General features: G+C 39.6%; 4 protein-coding genes and 1 non-coding gene across 9 annotated transcripts in view; 3 read left to right on the top strand and 2 right to left on the bottom strand.

The window, feature by feature from the left end:
* Positions 1–2107: 2107 nt before the first annotated feature.
* On the bottom strand, positions 2108–6404 carry b4gat1 (beta-1,4-glucuronyltransferase 1). The gene is made up of 2 exons (XM_051428920.1): positions 4831–6404; positions 2108–4224 (listed from the first exon to the last, which is right to left on the bottom strand). The coding sequence occupies exons 1-2, from the start codon at positions 5932–5934 to the stop codon at positions 4033–4035; spliced, it is 1296 nt and encodes a 431-aa protein (XP_051284880.1). The 5' UTR covers positions 5935–6404; the 3' UTR covers positions 2108–4032.
* Positions 6405–6548: 144 nt separating this feature from the next.
* On the top strand, positions 6549–6630 carry trnas-gcu (transfer RNA serine (anticodon GCU)). Its single transcript has one exon. It is a non-coding gene; the product is annotated as a tRNA-Ser (tRNA).
* Positions 6631–7145: 515 nt separating this feature from the next.
* Positions 7146–10419, bottom strand: pfdn2 (prefoldin subunit 2). Its single transcript, XM_051428926.1, has 4 exons — positions 10273–10419; positions 8860–8948; positions 8590–8713; positions 7146–8397 (listed from the first exon to the last, which is right to left on the bottom strand). Exons 1-4 carry the CDS (start codon positions 10351–10353, stop codon positions 8206–8208), a joined length of 486 nt encoding a protein of 161 aa, XP_051284886.1. The 5' UTR covers positions 10354–10419; the 3' UTR covers positions 7146–8205.
* Positions 10420–11214: 795 nt separating this feature from the next.
* nit1 (nitrilase 1) lies at positions 11215–14859 on the top strand. Its single transcript, XM_051428923.1, has 6 exons — positions 11215–11409; positions 11821–12054; positions 12487–12590; positions 12673–12809; positions 13683–13808; positions 13902–14859. The coding sequence occupies exons 1-6, from the start codon at positions 11321–11323 to the stop codon at positions 14166–14168; spliced, it is 957 nt and encodes a 318-aa protein (XP_051284883.1). The 5' UTR covers positions 11215–11320; the 3' UTR covers positions 14169–14859.
* A 2224-nt stretch (positions 14860–17083) lies between these two features.
* The window catches only part of clcn3 (chloride channel 3), a 39963-nt gene continuing 37270 nt past the window's right edge, over positions 17084–19776 (top strand). For all 5 annotated transcript variants that reach the window (XM_051428898.1, XM_051428895.1, XM_051428893.1 and 2 more), the window contains exon 1: positions 17084–17251. The gene's annotated coding sequence lies outside the window, so the exon portion shown is untranslated. The remainder of the gene's footprint in view (positions 17252–19776) is intronic.

Below are 19776 nucleotides of genomic sequence, written 5' to 3'. Positions count from 1 at the left end.
TCCTTCATTTCTCACCCATTCACTGACCCAGAAGGCCCTGTATGTTTACAACGCCTGCATCTTGACCCCTTGCTCTCGTTGCCATCACCCTTTCCTCCCCCTTCTCTCAAGGAATCCCCCCACCGCCTGCTCATCTCGCCCTCCAGCTGGTTCCCCTCCACCGTCCAGAAAGCCATGGAGCTCTCCTGGCCTTAGCAGGGCGGCTAATCTAGATGGCGGGAGGCCTCCCTCCTGCTAGCGCACACAAGAGAGGGCAGCCCTAATTGCTTATGTCGTAAAGCTCTCTGACCCAGATAAGCCTCCACTCCCCAAAGCTGTCGATGTAAACCCCACTTTACCTCACCAAACCTGCCTCTCCTGATCCACACAAGCCACCCCCCCTCCTAACATTTCTGCACCTTCTGCCACATTATTAACACCCATGACAGGGAGAGAAATTGAACACCATCGGTAGACGATACATAACGTTTTTGTGAAGTTATAATTTTTTTGTTGGGTGACTGCCAACAGCTTACTTAAGGAGTTGTATGTTGCAAGAAAATGACTACTTTAAGTGGTAGTTTTTAGTATTATTTTACGTAAAACTCGTAAGAAAAAGTCTTAATTTAGGAGAAACTTTGATAACAACACAAACCAAAGCTTTTTTGGTAGCTCATTACTTCCTCAAAAATACATAAAATTGTGTTCAGCATTTGCTTATTAGTGTCGAAGTGAGAGCACATCTCGGAAGAGGAAGGCGTGATAAGTTGAGCAGAAAGCAAAAGTTCCAGATTTGAGTATTTGAATTAGGCGAATGATGATTAGTTGTGCCGAACAAAAGCAGATCTAAAGCCAAAGCAGTTGCGTGCTACTAGCTCTCGCGTGCCTGGTTCGTCATTGACCCAGGTAATGAAGGCTTAACCACAAAATGCCACGGCGCCTTGGTTAGTCAAGAGCCGAATGTCACATGTGCTCTACTTCACTAACAGATGGCCAACTCACCGATCAACACCTAGGCAACTTAAAAGCTACACAAACAGATAGTTTTTCATTTTCAACTTTCTTTGCCATACGGAGATATTTTAGGATGTAATGAAAAACATTGTTCTTGCGGAATAATTACTCGGGTGGTGTAGCCGTTTGGAGTCCACTGCACAAGTTGCGTTCAGTCCATATTGAACTGGGGCCTTACTGAGAACCCACTCTAACACAGATCTTAATTACTAAATAGGAGCTTTTAATTGGATGCTGGCCCTCCCTCATCCTGTAATCACCCATCACATGCTATTGATGCAGGGATGCCCTTAAACCCCCATCTTGGGCCATGTTACACCACAGGTTAACGTCAACTGTGTCAAGTGCTTGGTGAACGATACTCCTACTGATCAGGGACGTGCAGACGGTGTTAAAGTGGCAGGGGCCATAAGAAGTGATTTTCGAGAATAGTTTAATAAACATGTGCCTGGAATGACTACTCTTAACTGTTAAAACGATATGAAAATGTATCTTATCTGATCAATATGAACTGAAACAGTATTTATAATTTATTTAGCCACATACCTCATCACACTGACAGACTCACTCTATCTGTGGGTGCCTGTGTGTATGTGCGCAAGTTCATGTGCATGCACTCTTTCACCATCAACTTCTTATTAGCAATAATCTTAATATTATTATAGTTTGAGTAACACTGCTCTTGGAGGACAAACGACAGGTGCTCAAGCCCCCTCTGAGCTCCATCTACGCATGAGCCAACTACTGATATCTTGTAGTTGTTCACTCACTGTGTGCCCATCACACAAATCTGTGATTAAAATTAATTCAAATCTTTAATGTCACCCAGTTTAAGCTCAAATTAATGAAATCTGCTGTATAATGTTTGTTAGGAACACATTTCTTACACATTAAGCCCCATCTGCCCTCAACCTCTTCACCTCCGATTTAAGTGACTTGAAGTAACACTATTGACATTTCTTGTCTTTACAAATCCCTCTGGTGAAGTTAATTGATTGGATTTGTGTATTACCAAGTTCTCCAAGAGCTGTCTGATGACTGAGGATGTTGTTTAGTAGTTGTAACAGCTGACTGTATCTTGTATAAGTACAATGAGCGACAGTTGTCAGTAAAATAAAACTCATCCAGTAGGTTTAATAGAAATTCCAGCAATGCAAATCAGGCATTATATTTTGTGAACACAAAAGAAAAAATAAATACAAAATAAAAAGATTCAAGTAAGGAAAAGACACATGAGAAATAAAGCACCACACCACATCATCACGCAAGGTAATTTGTTGAAATTGATCGCACTCCCCAAAACTACCAGATAAAAGTGATTTTAAAGTGGTTCTAAAACAAAAAAGGACCATATCAAACATTTTTTTGCACCAAACACAAATTCGTGCTACAGTTTTCCTGCTTGGGGTCATTTAAAAAATGGTTCAACCAATTCCATTTAAAGGAAAACATTTTCACAACGAATATATCATAAACACTACAAGTGAGGGAGGAAAAAAATATTGAAATCTCTCCAAAATTGACAATTACATAACAACTTAACACTTAAAAACATTTTCGGTATATGAATACTTTGCAGTAAATATGCTGTTTTATATGCATTTTCACTAAACAGATGTGAGAAGAGTGGTAGTCAAGGTTTAATACTGAATGTATGTACGTACCAGTGGGTTACAGAATAAAGTGTAAGATCTATAATTTGCTATTTTCTAGTGGTGTTGAGATAAACATTTCCACAGCAATCCTTTAGACAACACAGGCTGCTTTTCTTCGTGGTTTAGATTTTTGATTGTGCAGTATTTTTTATCTCTCTACCCACTAACCATTCTAGCCCACTGGCCCCATCATATCTACTTCAGGAACTCTACGTTATCTAACCGACTACCAGTGTCAGATCCTCAGTGTTTATAATACAGTAGTTTTCCACAGTCTTTGTAAAATGATAGTGTTGTTCTATGTAAAGTTTCCCAGTGCTTTGTTGTGCTAATGACTTGTGTGAGTAATCTCTTCAGACAGTTTGCGGCAAGAACAGACACTCCCAGGGTTATGAAAACTTCTGAAATGAGCTGACAGTTGTGGCGCAGAGTAAATTTACATCCCCCTGAGCAGCAAACAACACTGGTGTTGTGTAATGCCCGTGCCCTGCTGTAGTGTTTCTAGTCTAAGACTAAAATATATAGCGCCTGTTGCCATCTGGTGGTCGGAACACTTCATGGATTGGCACATTTGAAAGGACTTCAGAGTCAGGGTTCATTTATACTTAAAAGGAAGTAGTTACCCTGATAATCAGACTGAATTGCCATTTTGTTTCACTTAATTATTGTTATTGAATACCTAAAAATAGACTTTTAAAGAACCTAAGCCAAAAGTGAGCAACTAAAATTGAATTGCATGTTGTTGTTTTTCTGCTACAGCATGAGCAGAAGGCAGCTATGACGTATGACCACATTTCAGCTGGATTTTGACGAACAAGGCGATTTTTGATCAGCTGTCATAAAATGTAGAACCTTACCCTTTTTGTTACATACATTGATATTAGGACTTTCGTCTCTGAGTTGATATGTAGAGACATTTTTGTGTCTATTTTTGTATCTCGACGAAGCTTAAAAATTGTTTTAAAATAGAAACTGTACCTCATATACTTTCAAATGAATGTCAATCGAATGCCATCTGGATTTTAGAATTGCATTGGATTTTTTTTTTTTTTAAAAACAGCAATCTCATGGAGTAGCCTCGCCAGTTTTCCAGTCTTGAATGATCATTTCCTTCCTTTCGGTTCCAACTAGCAGGATGCGCTCAGAAATCCCCAAAGAACATTTCCCTGCTGTTCATTTTCAGAGGGTCTTGAAATGAACCCAAGAGTTGGATTAGATTAAACTCCTACTGTGCCATCATCACAAGAAATCATAGAAAAACAAGGATGTTTCAGGCAGGGAAGAGCCTGACTGCAAGCTAAATCTGGTTAAAACAAGAAATATGTGTGTCCATCAGTTCAGCAGAACACAGATAGACACAGGCTACATAGTCCTCATCTAGTTTTCAGCATCGTCGGTTGGAGGATGGGTATTTGGTTTTCAGGCTCTCTTTGAAGCTGCGGAACAGAACCCGGTTGCGTTTGTTCTCCTCGTCTTTCCTGGCGTGGAACTCCCCCTGGATCTTGAAGCCCCGGTGCACCACAAAGGCCGAGCTCAGCACAGAGAACCTGTATCCGGCCACATGGAGCTCGCAGGTCTGTAGGGGAGACGCAAGGACAGGATGAGAAGGCAGACATGGAAGTGGGAAGTGATGAGTATGGGGGGGGGGTGACAAGACAGATTTTGCAGAGGCCAGGAGAGGTGAGAAGATAGGTGACAGCAAGAAGGACAGAAGGGGAAACATGGGGAGGGGGAGAGATGAAATGTGTTTAAGAAATATGACAGGAGGAAGATGGGTAGAGGCAAAGGGCAAGGAGATGTACTGAATAAGGTAAAGGTATAGTATGGACAGCATTCATCATGGGACGAGGTTAGAGGTGTCAGAAAGAGGCAGAGAGGGCAGAGGAGACTATAACTTCCCATAATGCACCTCCATAATATCGTCTTTCATTAGACCTTCCCTGTTTGGAAAATATCTATCAAGCATTCCCATTTTTCCACACAAGTCTTCAGCACAATATGAGATGAGTTGTTATGATAAATCTTCCTTTAAAGCCACAGAATGAGTCGTACTGTGTAAAATCAGTGTAGTTCCCTTTCCTTTTTTTTTTTAAAGCAAATATGCCAAAACATTAACTTTGATGTGATTTGTACATTGCACTTGGCCTTTGAGTCAAAAGTGAACTTTCTGTACTGTACAAACCTGACTGATACGATTGAAGCCATATTGCTTGAAGTTCTCATCATAGAGGGGCACGGTGTGGGGCCCGATGTAGAAAGGCTCCCAGGGGTCCACCCAGGTGAGCGTGTAGGCCACTTCCAGGGTTCCCGTCTCCCTAACGTGGCTGTTGACCCACCGCGAGTAGTTGGTGGGGGCTTGACAGCGAGGACACAGCTCTTCGTAAAACGGCCGGACCTCACCTACCTGGTAGAGCTGAACCAACTCCGCCTTGGTGGCGGGCATCTTCCTGGCGTGGCGGATCTCGAAGGCAGGTAAGACAAACACCTCATCGCTCGCCGGCTCACGCTGCAGGATCATGGCCAGGAACTGCTTGTACAGGTCAGCGCTCGGCATCATGTCGATGTCAATGACCAGGATGTAGGAGGACTCGGTGCCACCTCGGGCCACATTACGCAGAAGGTTGTTGGGGTAGGAGATGTTCCCACTGATGGCATAGTTCTTGTATTTATCCCTGTGGGTCTCCAGTCTGGAGAACACGGAGACACAGTCCTCAAGCCCCGCGAAGTGCTCCCGGTCCTGTTCGGGGAAACTGGCCATCTCTCCTGAGAGGCAGACCAAGTGGAAGTCCACCAGGGTTTGAATCTGAGGACAGAAGAAGCTGAGTGCATAGACCAGAGCTGTGGCAAACTTGACATCTTGCCCATGTGCGAATATGGCCACAGAGAGAGGGTTCTGCCACCTTTCCAGAAGAGATTCCAGATGATGTAGGTTGTTGATGGTCGTGTGCGTGGCTAAAGCCAGGACATTGACGCTGGGGTCGGATCCTGGTTTCTGGTTTGTGGTGAAATCACTTTTGATCAAGTTCTTGTACACCCGGTACTGACCGCTGCTGTCAAAGATCCCACCAGTAGACAGCGAGTACCTCAGACGCTCCTTGCGAGAGTTTTTCTCGGGGTGCCCATTTTTCTTGCCCCCAGAGCCCCCAAAGAGCTCGGAGTATCGGTACCGCTGCTGCTTACCGTGAAACTTGGACAAGAAGGACAGATATATGAGCTGCAGGAGCGCCACTATCAGCAGAGCACTCAGCACCACTTTGAAGGCGGAACATTTCTTGGAGAGATGCATTCCAGAGAAACTGCAAACTGGCCAATTACTGTACACAAAGCAGGTAAAAAAACAAACACACACACACACACATACATACACACACCGGGAGCAGGCTGCCGTTTCCTTGAGGGCTGGCTATTTCTGTCCAAGCGTCCCAGCTAACGTTACCTACATTGCTATCACAATGCTAACGTTGCAGCCTATTCGGCAGGAAATGCAACGAGCACCTGGCTGCATGTTTCTGTGGTGGGTGGCAACGCTGCGCCAGATCTCTCACACGGCCTCTCATACAGCTCGGAAAAAAACGACGAAACTAATCCTGAATCCGTGATCTCCATCAAAACACAGCTCAGTTGTTACCATTATGTGCTGCTGCTGCTGCTGCTGCTACAGCGGCGCATGTCTGTGCGTAATCACCGTAATGTCTGGAGTAAAGGCGCAACCGGATTTAATCCTGGAGCAATGCTGGCCGGGTAGCTGTGAGCTTAACCGAAGCGTCACTGGTGAGAATAAAGGGCTAATGTCACTGTTTTGTCAATTTATGTGAAAGTGATAATTTAAGAGGTAAAAACTATCATTAGTAGGTATATTGTTCTATAAATAGGTATTTCATGGTGAAAGGGAGTCCATAAGACGAGGTGGCCGAGTGGTTAAGGCGATGGACTGCTAATCCATTGTGCTCTGCACGCGTGGGTTCGAATCCCATCCTCGTCGGAATGTGTTTTTTCTTTCATATAATGTGTCCCATTTACTTATATAGCCATAGTTTCTTCTTAAAAAAGATCTAACTTGATTTGTTTATTCACGAGGTAAATAAATACTGTATATACGAGCAATGATTTACAGTATCAGTGTAGTCTTTTGGTTTTTCTACTAATCTTTACTATTAAATTTTATTTGAAGCAGAAATAAACTAATAGTGGGGTGTTGCAAAAAAAAATTGTATATCCCTTTACATGTTTTTTTTTTTGTGTAGAGACCAACAAAGACTGTGGTTGTAAGGGAATACCTATTGGACCTTAGTATTCATACACCAGTGCAGATAGATAAATCTGAGAAGAAGACGTTTGTAAGCCACACTTTTGCTATAACAATATGAAATCTACCACATAAATACATGGAATACTGCTTGAAAGGGTTTAACTTTATGACAAAAGTTACATTGTGGATATATCATTAGAGGCTTTGTGCCACACAGTGACAAGGATGTAAGACACCAGACAAAAAAGCACAATTGTCACATTCTTTAATTCATGACCATCAACAAAAACACTTTTGTCCTTACAACTACATAAACAGTGCACACAGCAGGTCCTAGGCGGCATTTCCTCAGTTTAGACTGTGCTAAATAATTAATTCAGCCACTTCACGTTGAAGCATGTACAAGTTTTATTGTGTTTTCAATGACAGGGGTTTATTCTTAAGATGTGGTGGTAGCACTGACTTCTTGTCACATCACAGCATGCACTTTAGAAACCAACGAACACAGACGACCTCACATCAGCATAATAATAACGATTTGTGAATGAAATGTTCCACAGAGTGGACGGGGGAGTTTGAACAAAGCTAATTCATTTTTGTCTTTAGTGCCATGTTTACGGTATAATCTCTTCTTCATGCTCATAACACATGTTGTCAAAATGCCTTCCTGGACCTGTGCTGGGTGACTCTTTGCAAAGCTCAACCTACTTTAGGGCCCTATGAAATCAGCTTTTATTTTTCCTAATTTCTTTCCTAAGTTGTTAGTCCAAAATGTTTAGATTAGAAAATGTAAAAGTGTATAGATGCATTGTGATGTGTTTTTTTTATTTAATAACCGTGTGTACTTCTATCTAAAAAGGCATTTGAAATTATTTTTTTAACTTTTAACTTTTAACCCAGCGCCTCTGCAATTATGTTACATGAGAAAAATAACTATTTTCTTTCATCTGAGACAGAATATTACTTGCTTATGTGTAAATAATACTAAGACTAAAACAAGTACATGAATTGTTTAATTTATGCCACAGTATTTCAGAAAAAAAAAAAGTCAGATTCACTGAAAGGCAAATGTAAGACGAACACCCTTAATTTTTTAACGCGCACTAGCATTTACATACATAAGCAAAGAACTATGTGTACTGGTAGTAGCTCAATATCAAGTGCATTATGATTTTGCAGAAATGTCGTCAAAACCAAAGTTATCCTGTGAAAAGTTTTTTTTTTTTAACCTAGATTTTGTGACTCCAACTGTGTTTTCAGTGCTGCAGAAATCATAAGGCCCCTACTGCCGCCCTCTCTTAATTCAAACTATGACACTAGAACGCCAGCGCCGCTTTTAGACCCGCCTCCTTCGCTGTCCCTGGAAGACGCCGCTGACTGGCCTTGGCCTTCTGCTTCACCCTCTCCCACCAACCGGATGTTGTAACGTTCCCTGTACTCTGTGAGCTCCCGTCCTTTCGACTGCATCTGTGTGTTGATGGACTCGATTATTTTGGAGATCTGTGGGGGGGAAAAGGGAAGAGAGTGAGACCTTTTATAATAGATTTTAGACTTGTGGCTGAAGTTGTATTCTGATTTGTCTCTAATTATGTTAAATTAATATATTTAGATAAAAGCTTAACAGTACAATTCTAACAATTAAACACTACCACACATTATATATATATTTGTTGTTCTTTTCTCATCCATCACCTGTTCTTTGTTGGTTTCCAAGGCGGGCAGAACTTCTTTTACCGTCCTCTCCACCAACACTCCTCCTACTAGACGAAAGCATTTTCTCGAAGGGTCCACATCCTTCAGGGTCTCAATTACTAAACTGGATGGGGGGGAAAAAACATGAATCCATCAAGAGATCCAGTCAGCTGGTCAGTTAAACAGCAGGTGAAACATTTTTTTTTGCTCAAATATGAAATGAGTGTATTAAAAAAAAAAGGCTGCAGAGGTGGAACTTCTGCTACCAACTTGTGCTCGTTGATCTCCATCTCCAGCTCTGCAGCTTTGGAAGCCATACTGCGCTGCTCCTGACGCATCCTCTGAAATGTTGCCACCACCTGTCACATAAAATAAAAAAACCACAAAGTCAATACAGACAAACGGACTTGTGTCGTCTATGGTGATCTTAGTTTGAATCAGTACTGTAGTGTTCAAAAGTAGTGTTGGTTCTTATCGATCCTGGTGGAGCCTCCTGCCATGGTCCTGCTAGATTGCCATTGCCAATACTGTTGTAGCTGTGCACCTGTCTGTCTGTCTGTCTGTCTCTCTCTCTCTCTCTGTCTCTCTCTTTCACCCCAACTGGTCGAGACAGACGACCACCCACCTAGAGCCGGAGGATCTGTCCTAGGTTTCTGCCTTTTAACAGGCAGTTTTTCCTTGCCCTTGTCGCCAAGGTCTTGCTCATGGTGGTACTGTTGGGTCTCTGTAATTAATGTTTTAAAGAGTTCGGTCTAGACCTGCTCTATTTGAAAAGTGACCTGAGATAACTTCTGTTATGAATTGGCGCTATACAAATAAAATTGAACTGAAATTGAATTGAAACAATGCTATGAATTAAAGAATTATTTCTTAAGTAAATTTCATGTGATTGTTAGAAACAGAAGTTAGATTAAATATCACGATACAATTATGTGAAGATTCAACTCGGTCAGATGAAAAATGAATCGTGGTGTCAAAGCCTGAAGACACTAGTTTCACTTTCACAAAGAAAAAGGAGATTTGCATTGTTTTTAACCTTCCTCAGCAATAAAACAGGATTTCATACATTTATACAGAAAATATAAAAGAAATATATTTTATATATTCTGTAGATCTTTTTTTAAAGGCACAATTTGTTGTAAATTCATTGTGAATTGTATCAAATTGTGAATTTAGTGTATTGTTACCAGCTTTAGTTACAAACTATGATTCTGCACTGAAGTTAATTTCCAGGGATAATAAACACCTTTTAAGTACATTTACATTTACTTTTACATTACTGATGCACTGTTTTAGATTAATACACTTAATAAAACATATAATGTAGTGGACATTAGTTTCTCTGTAATGATTTAATAGTATAATATCAGACTCTGAAAGGTCGCAGTCCACTTCAGTAAATATAAGACAAAACAACCTTTCCTAACTTAAAAAAAAAGACTATTTTAAATCAGCAGTACACATTAAAATGAAAATAAAAGTTAGTTTCAGTTTCCTAGATTCTGTATCACTAGAAGAAGAAGAAGAAGAAGAAGAAGCGATAGCCCGATGGGGGGGGGGGAGCTAACGTTAGCATCAACTAGCTGGGAGTCAGATTAGCGGCTGTAGCTTCGCCGGACTCGACCGAGCAGCACCGATAGTGAGTGTAGCAGCTGAAGCGACCCGAGGTGGAGGTGACGGTACCTGCTCGGCCGACGGACCGGACTGTTTTCCGCCGCCGCTGTTGTTGGATTTGCTACCCGTGCTGCTGCTGTTGGTTGCCATCTTGGAAGGGTGTAGCTGAGAAGGACCCCAGGCAGCATGTGTTGTTGGAGCTGGTTCGCGGATGTGCCTGTGTGGAAATGCAGCCCAGTTTTTTTTTTTTTTTGGAAGGATGTGCCTTTTTTTCTCCCTCTTGTAAATAGTCAGAATAGTGGTTGTTTGTTTTAAATTACATTAAAAGGAGAATATAAGATATTTGGTTATCTAAATGCTTTTTCTACTCTATTGATCACAGGAAAAAATCTATTCAGCACAATCTTGGCACCCAGAAAAATCACATGACTGCCCATTTTCTGATTTCTGAACAAGCAGCAGCAACTGGTCTATAATATTTTACTCAAAGACAAATTAAAAGCCATTGTGATCATTCTGACACATCATGTTTTGACCTGATTATTGATCTACTGGGTCTCCGAGGCTCAGATCACAACGCATTTGCAGCCACCAACTGTGTTTCCATAAAATATGCAGGTTTTTTATTAAAAAAAAGTAGTAGTAGCAGTAAAGTACAGTTTAATCAACACAACACACAAATGAATATATTAGTGTTAGTTAGTGTGTATAGGACATTCAGCAAAGCCTTGAAGACAGACCCTTGATGTTAATTATTGTTGATAATCACCTGAACTACCGAACCATTTGCTTTATTAATCTTATTATTTTATATAAATTTTTCTGCATTACTGTACATCTATATATTTTACCAAAAAACACACTTTACTCTAGGTGTTACCAACATAGACATATATATATATTGTATATATGTCTATGGTTACTAATTACATGTTGCAGGCAAAAGTAAATACTCTCCAGCAGGTGGAGATGGTGTGCCTTAATGCTGGTTTTTATGTCCTCTGATGAAGAACAGAAGAAGTCATCAGAAGCTCGTCTGATCCTTCCTGCTGTGCACTGAACTAAACTTAATGTGCTACTAACATGGACTGACACTCTGTCTCGGTCACTTGGGCCAATGTTCACGGTCAGGTGCATTTGGGTAACATCTGCAAAGAGTTTGTCCTCTCTCCCACCTTGGAGACAGCGGATCAAGCTACAGAACAGGTATGTGTGTTATTCTAACAAGGGAATATATTGTTTTAATCTCTAACAGCTAGACCTTTAAACAGGGCACCTATGATAAAGACTAGATCTGTAGTGTGCTGTGTTATTGATATGATTTGGATTGTAAACATACATGAGTAAGATGGAAATCAGAGCATATAGACCTGAAGTGATACTTGGTCCATTGACAGTAATATATGCAAATACACAGAGTTTTTATTTCAGATATTGCATTTAAATGTCTCCATATCCAAGTAAGATCACTAAAGGTGCAAAGCTGTACAATATTATGCAATAAATATATAACAGAATAACAAGTGAAGTTAATGATTAACCATGGCTGACCTGATGTCTTTGCCTGGCATGCAGCTTCTGTTCCCTGGATACTATAACAATCTCTTCTCCGTGCAGGATGTCGACTTTACCTCGCCCAGTGGCTGCACTGTGTCAGGTGACCGCCACCCCGGACAAAGAGGCCAACTTCTCTGCCTGCAAACAGCTGGTGGAGGAAGCCAAGGAGCGAGGGGCCAGCATGGTCTTCCTGCCTGAGGGCTTCGACTACATCGGATCCAGTCGAGAGGAGACGCTGTCGCTGTCTGAGAGCCTGACAGGAGACACAATCTCACAATACACTCAGCTGGCCAGGTGGACAAACAGTAATTATTTCTGAAACATTGACTTATGTACCACTTGTTGGCTTTGTTTTAGGTGTTTTATGTATTTTACTTTTGGCAGAAAAGCTTGTTCGGTTCACTGCTGGAAGATATTTGTCAGTATATTAAAAATATACAGAACCAGCATTGTTTTGCCTCCTGCTTCTTCACGCTTTCTTGAGGCAAAACATACTGTCGGCTTCTCATGAACAGTTAAAATAAAGAGCTGTTGTGTGCTGTAGTAATTAGAGTCTAAGTTCAGTAAGTGTATTCTAACATAGTGTAATGTAATATGTATTTGGTAGAAAAGCGAGACTGGTTGGTAAAATGAATCTCTACTGTTTGATGTGTCATGTGAGGAAGATGTGAATAATCTGCACTTGTTTAGTATTCCTTCGGGTATTTTAACGTCTCCTTCTTCCAGGAAGTTGGAAGTGTGGCTGTCTCTTGGAGGATTTCACGAACGAGGACATGACTGGGAGTCTGACAGACGAATCTACAACAGTCACATCATAATTAATGATAAAGGTACTGCCCGTTGAACAGCCTCTCTTTACATGCCCTCACACAAATACACGCTCACACTGACACATTGTCATTAAACCCACAGGTGACATCATTTCAGTCTACAGGAAGTCCCATTTATTTGATGTGGAACTGCCAGAAAAAGGCGTGTCCCTTAAAGAAAGTGCCTTCACCATCCCTGGACCCTCCCTCGTGTCTCCGGTCCAAACTCCCATCGGCAAGGTGTCATTTTATGTGATAATAATCATCATCACCAAGTTGACCTGTAAATGCACATGAATTCTCCACATTAGGTGCTTTATTTGAGGAATCTATTTTTCACCTATTAAACTTTAACTCAAAACGATAAATATCCATAGAGCAGACCAGCAAACAGTTGAGTTATTCCAATTTTTGTCTTGACTGGACCATTTAAAAGAAAACTAACTAACATTACATGTACTGTATTGATTTAACTGTTGGATTTAGACAGAATAAATTATTTTCAAAATGTAATGTATTACATATTTACTCTCACTTGAAAGCAATAAGTTAGAGTTTTATTGTCTTGTGTAGAGTAATGTGTAACTGATTACACTACTTTTGCATTACTTTCACAAAAATAACTGCAGAAGTACGACTAGGCATTGTAAACTGGGAGAGGTTTATTGCAGTTCATTACATAGCCAGTGGTAGGCGACATTGTATAGCCTAATTAAGGATCTCCTCCAGAGTGCAGATCTGGCCCATTCATGCATTCACATGCAGACTGGAAGTATACCCATTTTGAAAATGTAGAGTCTGCAGCCATTGAATTTTGGTAAGAGGAAATTCTTAGTATATTTTTCTGGTGGCGAAAGAGCAGAAGTGAAGTTGTGTGTGTGTGAATGAATTCGTGACATAGAAAATGTCATAATATTACCTACTTCGAGTTATATTGCGTTACCCCCAGTGCTGCTCCAAAGTTTTGGCTGTAAGATGCAGTAGGAGATTAAACAAATTTGAAGAAACAAAAAGGCAAATATTTCTTGGTCAAATGTTCAGGCATGTTTTGGATCCCAACATTTAACATTAAGATCTGTTTGTGTTTGACCTTTTGTTATATTGCTTTGACAGGTTGGCCTGGGCATCTGCTATGATCTGAGATTCCCTGAGCTGTCGCTGGCTCTGCAAAGGCACGGGGCCGAGATTCTGACATACCCATCAGCCTTCACTGTAGCAACAGGATCTGCTCACTGGGAGGTGGGATGAGTCATCATAAGATAACAGACTGATTACTGAGGCAAGCTTAAATATAAACCCAAGCAAACATAAACCTCATGTATTTATTCCCAGATTTTACTTCGAGCAAGAGCAATCGAGACCCAGTGTTTCGTCCTGGCGGCAGCGCAGGTCGGCCGGCACCACGAGAAGCGTTCATCGTACGGCCATTCTCTGGTGGTAGACCCATGGGGTGAGGTGCTGGGCGACTGCGGAGGGGAGAAACCGGGCATGGTGCTGGTGGAGATTGACCTGGAGAAAGTCCGCAGCACCAGGAGGAACATGCCGGTCCAACAGCACCGCAGAGACACTGGTTTCTATCATAGTCTGGAGAAGACTTGACAACAAGAAAAAAGTCTGTGTCACTGAAAGGCTGAACATTGGCAACAAACTGAAATGATGAAAACTTTCATTAATATCTTACAGGAGACAAATTAATGAGGTATTGAATTTATGAAGGCGGACTTAGGTCAAGTTCATATTTCAAAATCATAACAGGTTTTCTCTAGTTTAGATTTCTGAAAAACACATCAAATGATTCTGATTAATGAGAGATCGAAGGAGAAATAAGCCTGTTTTAATCAGAAACAGCATGTAACAGTGGAAACACAGCAGGAGGAAAAAGGCATGCATTCTTGTCAAATGAAGCTTTTAATGAATATCAGGGAAGTGTAAACATGGACTAGTTGATCTGCTCTTGGTGAGATAAAAGTAGTGTCAACTGTAGATTATTGGAGCTACTCATGGTACTGTCCCCAGAGTTTCTTTTCATCACTGCAATAGATAATTTAATTTCCAGTCAGCTCACTCACAGCTGTATGTGTATCCCGATCGAGACCAATTGAGTCTGTAAATGTCGTACTGGTCAATAGATGCTACTGCCGGGGTAGTAACAATATAAGAAACAGGAGGGAATGGCAAAAGCTTACAGTAAAACATTCCTGTATTAAATTGATATGTACACATTCACCTGTAATTGTCCTGTGATTAGATTAAAGACTGTTAAAAGATTATAAACGCAAATATCTGAAAACCTCTCTTTCACTTGGTTGTTTTTGTCTTCCATTTCCAGTACAAATTAAATTCTTCCTTTTGCTTGATGGTAACACATCTCTGTCTCTGACGTGCAAAATGATTATCTCACTTAATGACTGAAATGGTGAAATGTTTAATCCCTCCACTGGGGCCCAGAAACCAGGAAACTAATTTCATCTGTAGCCTAAAATCACAAATGTGCTTCAAAAGGTCTTAAAAAATGTAAATATGAATAAACGCTGACAATAGTAGATTAAAAAAACAAACAAATTATCAGTATCAGGTTTGAATTTGCTTTGGTATTTTGATGCATAACAATAAACAATAGAAAGAATTACAATAAAGAATATGAAAGATAAATCTATTTTGAAAAGGAAACGAACAGTATAGTATTTCAAATGAAGAAGATGGATTGTGAAGATGTTATGAAGTTAAAAAAAAGGTGCACTGATGTAACACATTACATGGAGACTTAATGTAATGTGTAGTGTAAGTAAATATAAAAACATTTATCCATCCTTTGAAATCTGAAAGAGAAGGTTTCAGTTTGAGGTTGATTCATGTTGCTTTTTGTATTGAACAGCTGGAAACTCACTAAACATCAAGGTTTGTCAGAATCTTCATAACTTAAAACAAATGAAAAGTCTTCATCACATTGTGGGTTAATATCATATTCATACATGTAAATGGTAAAGGCCTAAATACCCCTGTAATTAATTAGACATTGTAAGAACATATTTTTCCATTCAATGTTTTTCATAGATTTCACCCAAATGTAAGAGGTTATCACTCTGTGCTGGAAAGTTCTTCCACACTGAACTGGGAGAACTTTCTGGAGCTCACTTTGTGCGTTTTGAAACAACCACACACTGTTGTAAACTCTGTGCTTAAGGTGTATTATCGAGCTTTTTCCAGAGCTTTCAACCACAACCAACAGCCCCAAGACCCCAAATATTCAAGTATAACATTTCTGCATTCAAACTGTAAAAGTATAACCATCAAAACATACTTCAAGTACCAAAAGTAAAAGTACTCATTACGCAGAATGACCCTTTTCAGAATCGTATTACTGGATTATATATTATTGATGCATTAATATGTATATTACTTTAATGTTGCTGCTGGTGAGGGTGGAGCTAATGAATTTATATCCTGCTGGGTAGCTGAACTTATAATAATACTTTATAATTTATTAGTTGATTTTTATTTTGTGTTGATCTAAATCTAGAAGTACAGTATTTCCTCCAAATTGTCCAAACTCTAGTGGAAGTATTAAGTAGCATGAAGTACCTCAGAATTGTACTTACGGTAAGTGCAGTACTTGAGTAAATATACTTAGTTACTTTCCAAGACCCAAAATATACAATATATTACATTAAAATATGTAAATTCTCACATTTGAAAAATAACTTTTCTGAAATTCTTGCTTGATAAATAACCATAAAGATTAATCAATTATCAAAATGGTTGTGCATCCATTTTGTGTCCATCAATTCTTTGTCAATCAATTAATAATTATTGTCTCCACACTAGTGTTGGGCTAGTTAATCTATAAAAAAAAAATGTTGTACTCATTCTACTCGTCTGAAGTTTGAGGAGAAGTGACAAAATAAGTAGCAAAATGAATGAGGAATAAGTAATAAAGCTAAAATCACAAGACTAATATTACTTTACATATTACTCCCTGGCAACAGTAATTAGTTACACTCCTACCTATATTACATTTCTGCTACTTATTGTGTCCCTTCTCTCCAAAAATCATGAGCTTAAAATCCAAGATTTATTTATTAAAACCAAAGTAATGGGAGTATTTCCAGCTGCTGAACGGAAGCCTTTACAAAAATGAATCCAAGGAAGTGACTGGATTATTTGGATCAACAAAAGAAATTATGTAACTAATAATTTTTTTTTTTAGGGGGTTGTTAACTGAAACAATGTTACTAAAATGTATCAGTAATTAGTTACACTACTAGTTCCTGCACACTGCTACACACTTACAGTAAAGTAACGCAGCTCATTTGTACTTTATTCTACCTACAAGCTTTTATGATTGCAGCGACTGGATGAATAATTGATCCTCTTTTCTCCTCCCTGGTTGTTTTTACTATCAGATACAGGGTGGAGGAGGAAGAGGAGGAAGAGGAAGAGGAGGAGGAGGAGGAGGAGGAGGAGGAGGAGGTTGGTTGGTTGGTTGGAGCTGCTGCTGCTGGGATGGGAAACAGGAAGTGAACGTCACTGACACAGGAATGGGACTGAAAACAGAAAACACCATCATGATGAGGAGAATGTCAAATCCACCGGTGTAAAGGAAACAAAAAAAACAACCCTCAGTTTCAACTCAGGAAGAGGATGAACTGTTGTGTCCGAGCTGGATTTGAGGCATCAGGAAGGTACGTCGCTCCCGTTTTTATCCTAATAATAATAATAATTACTATTATTAGCGGTTAATGAGGGTTAGCTCACGTGTGTGTGTGTGTGTGTGTGTGTGTGTGTGTGTGTGTGTGTTTCACCATCCGAGGCCATCCGTCCGTCTGTACATACATCCATCCTCTCCTGTCTCGTTCATTGAGCTCACAGGTTGATTTTTCTCTCTTGTTGCTGTGGCCGAGCTGCCGTGCTAGTTAGCTCCCCAGCTAGCTTGCAGGCTAGTTTGCACTGTTCAATTGCATATGCACTGTTAGCTTGTGTGCAGTATATTTATATATGTATATATATATATATATATTTATATGTATTTATTTTTTTTGGCTGGTTTTTATTTGAAGGCTCTGGTGGACTCAGGCCCTCGGCTGCAGCCAGAGGGACACACTGCACAGTCCCGACTGCTGCATGCAAACAGTCTCCCTCTTTGATGTGCTTTTATTTTTTTATTTTTTGCTCTGGGCATTTTCACCATGTAATGCAGCATGCACGGCTAACCCTGCTGGACAGGACTGTGTGTGTGACATTGTGTTAACCCATGCTGGATGTGTCATGGTTGTTTCTCATCATTAGCACTGAATAATCAAATCAGTCACATGATGGTTATTCTCTTAAAACAAGCTCCAGTGATGTTTGCACCACATCCTATTGTTAAAGCTACTATGGAGGGTAAAAAAAAGTTGGGTTGGATATCACATTTATGTTTACTGTGGTGTTTTATATCTAATATTTTTATATTTTATTGTGTAAAGTAGCACTACGCATAGTTATTAAGGCTGATTTTGTTCATTAACATTTGAATGCCAACTGAAAACGACACAAAATAATAATAATTGAATGTATAAAGTTCTGTCCTCATTAAACAATATATAAAACAAACAGTAAAAATCAGAAACGCATGTAAGAGCCTTCCTGACTTTCCATCATCATATAGTTCATTGGCATTTACCACACAATACAGAAAACTGATTAAAAGTAATTTTTATGGCAAGAAGTCACACTCTTTGATTCTTAAAAGTGAATATTTGCTGGATTTCGTCATCTTTTATTATAGCAAACTTAATATATTTGGCTTCTGGACATTTCCTTGGATAAATTTAAATAGGCCAATATAAAATATATAAATTGTAGAGAATGTTTTTCACCATTTTCAAACATTTTCTAGACCAACCAATAAGATGGTTAATTTAAAATGTATATATTTGTTTATTTAATGTTTATTTGTATTGGAAAAAGTATATAGTATAAACCACTGCCACATACTACATCATTTATAGAAGAAGCTCATTTACAATGCCCATCCCTAGACATTGGCTGAGGGTAGATAATGACTTATAAATTGACTTCTTATCATCACATAGCCTGTTGACATTAACTACCTAAACTACTATTATTGGATTTTATTCAGCTCTAAACATACATAATGATTGATGTAGAAGCGAATGACTATTTTTATTATCGATTAGTTGTTTGTCTTATAAAATGAGTGAGAAATCTCCTGTGCATGTTCCCAAAATCTGGTTCACAATACTCTTATTTTTCAAGCTGGCAAATGTTTGGCATTTTTAATTGTTGAATAACTTTAACTTTTAATCAGTTATCCAATTTTTGTCGATTAACTAATCATTCGAGCACTAGTAGACAGCATGTCAAACATATTGACGTCAGGGGAATCTGCATGTGTACTCAAGTACAACTCAAGTTAATGTTTCCCTGCTGCTGCCTGTTAAGTCCGCCACTGTTCAGGTGTTACATTTTATATATTTATAATATATGATTACCCGGCTCTCCTTTCACAGCAGAATCACCAGTCTGTGGCAGTTTTACTCCGTTCACTCAGTGGTTACAGACAGGTCAAACCAGAGGCACTGCAACGCTGCTTATTTGATTTGCTGTCACTCTTGGTTTAATCAGCGCTCCTGATTGCGTTATGTCCGTCTGGAGTGTTTGCCTTCATTTCGTTAAGCATGACCTTAGAGTTTCATTCACAACCAGACAGTCGAGATGTCACATTCGAGTGTTCATCAACCTTCTCGAGGTAGAAGGTAATATTTTTTTGAATCTTGCTAAACGACCGTCTAGACTTTCACTTCCTTGTATGTCTCAGATGAAAACATCAGCCCGGACTTTACATCTCCAGAATGAGATGTCTGTGTTAACACGTGATCTGCGGTTTCTAAATGATTCACAGCACACGATGACAGCATATTGAGATACATTAATGACCTTGTTTTCACAGCTAAATGATGTTTTCAATAGAATTAGACCGCTTTTTAAAAACTCTAGGATGCATCCGCTGCTGTCTTTTTCAAGTAAAATGATATTCTCAGGCTGGCGTAGGCTGGATGAAATTGATAGCTGACAAAGCCTCATTGATAGCACACGCACACACTGAAGGATTTCTTGAATGGCTGCATTTCTTTTACTTTCACTGCAGGCCAGATAGGACATGTATTATTCATCTGTCAGCATTCATTTTGTAAAAGTAGGAACT

This window comes from Dicentrarchus labrax, unplaced genomic scaffold (genome assembly GCF_905237075.1).
Source record: "Dicentrarchus labrax unplaced genomic scaffold, dlabrax2021, whole genome shotgun sequence".
NCBI lineage: Eukaryota > Metazoa > Chordata > Actinopteri > Moronidae > Dicentrarchus > Dicentrarchus labrax.
Note: the sequence above shows the minus strand (reverse complement) of the source record. Positions and strands in the feature narration are given on the sequence as shown.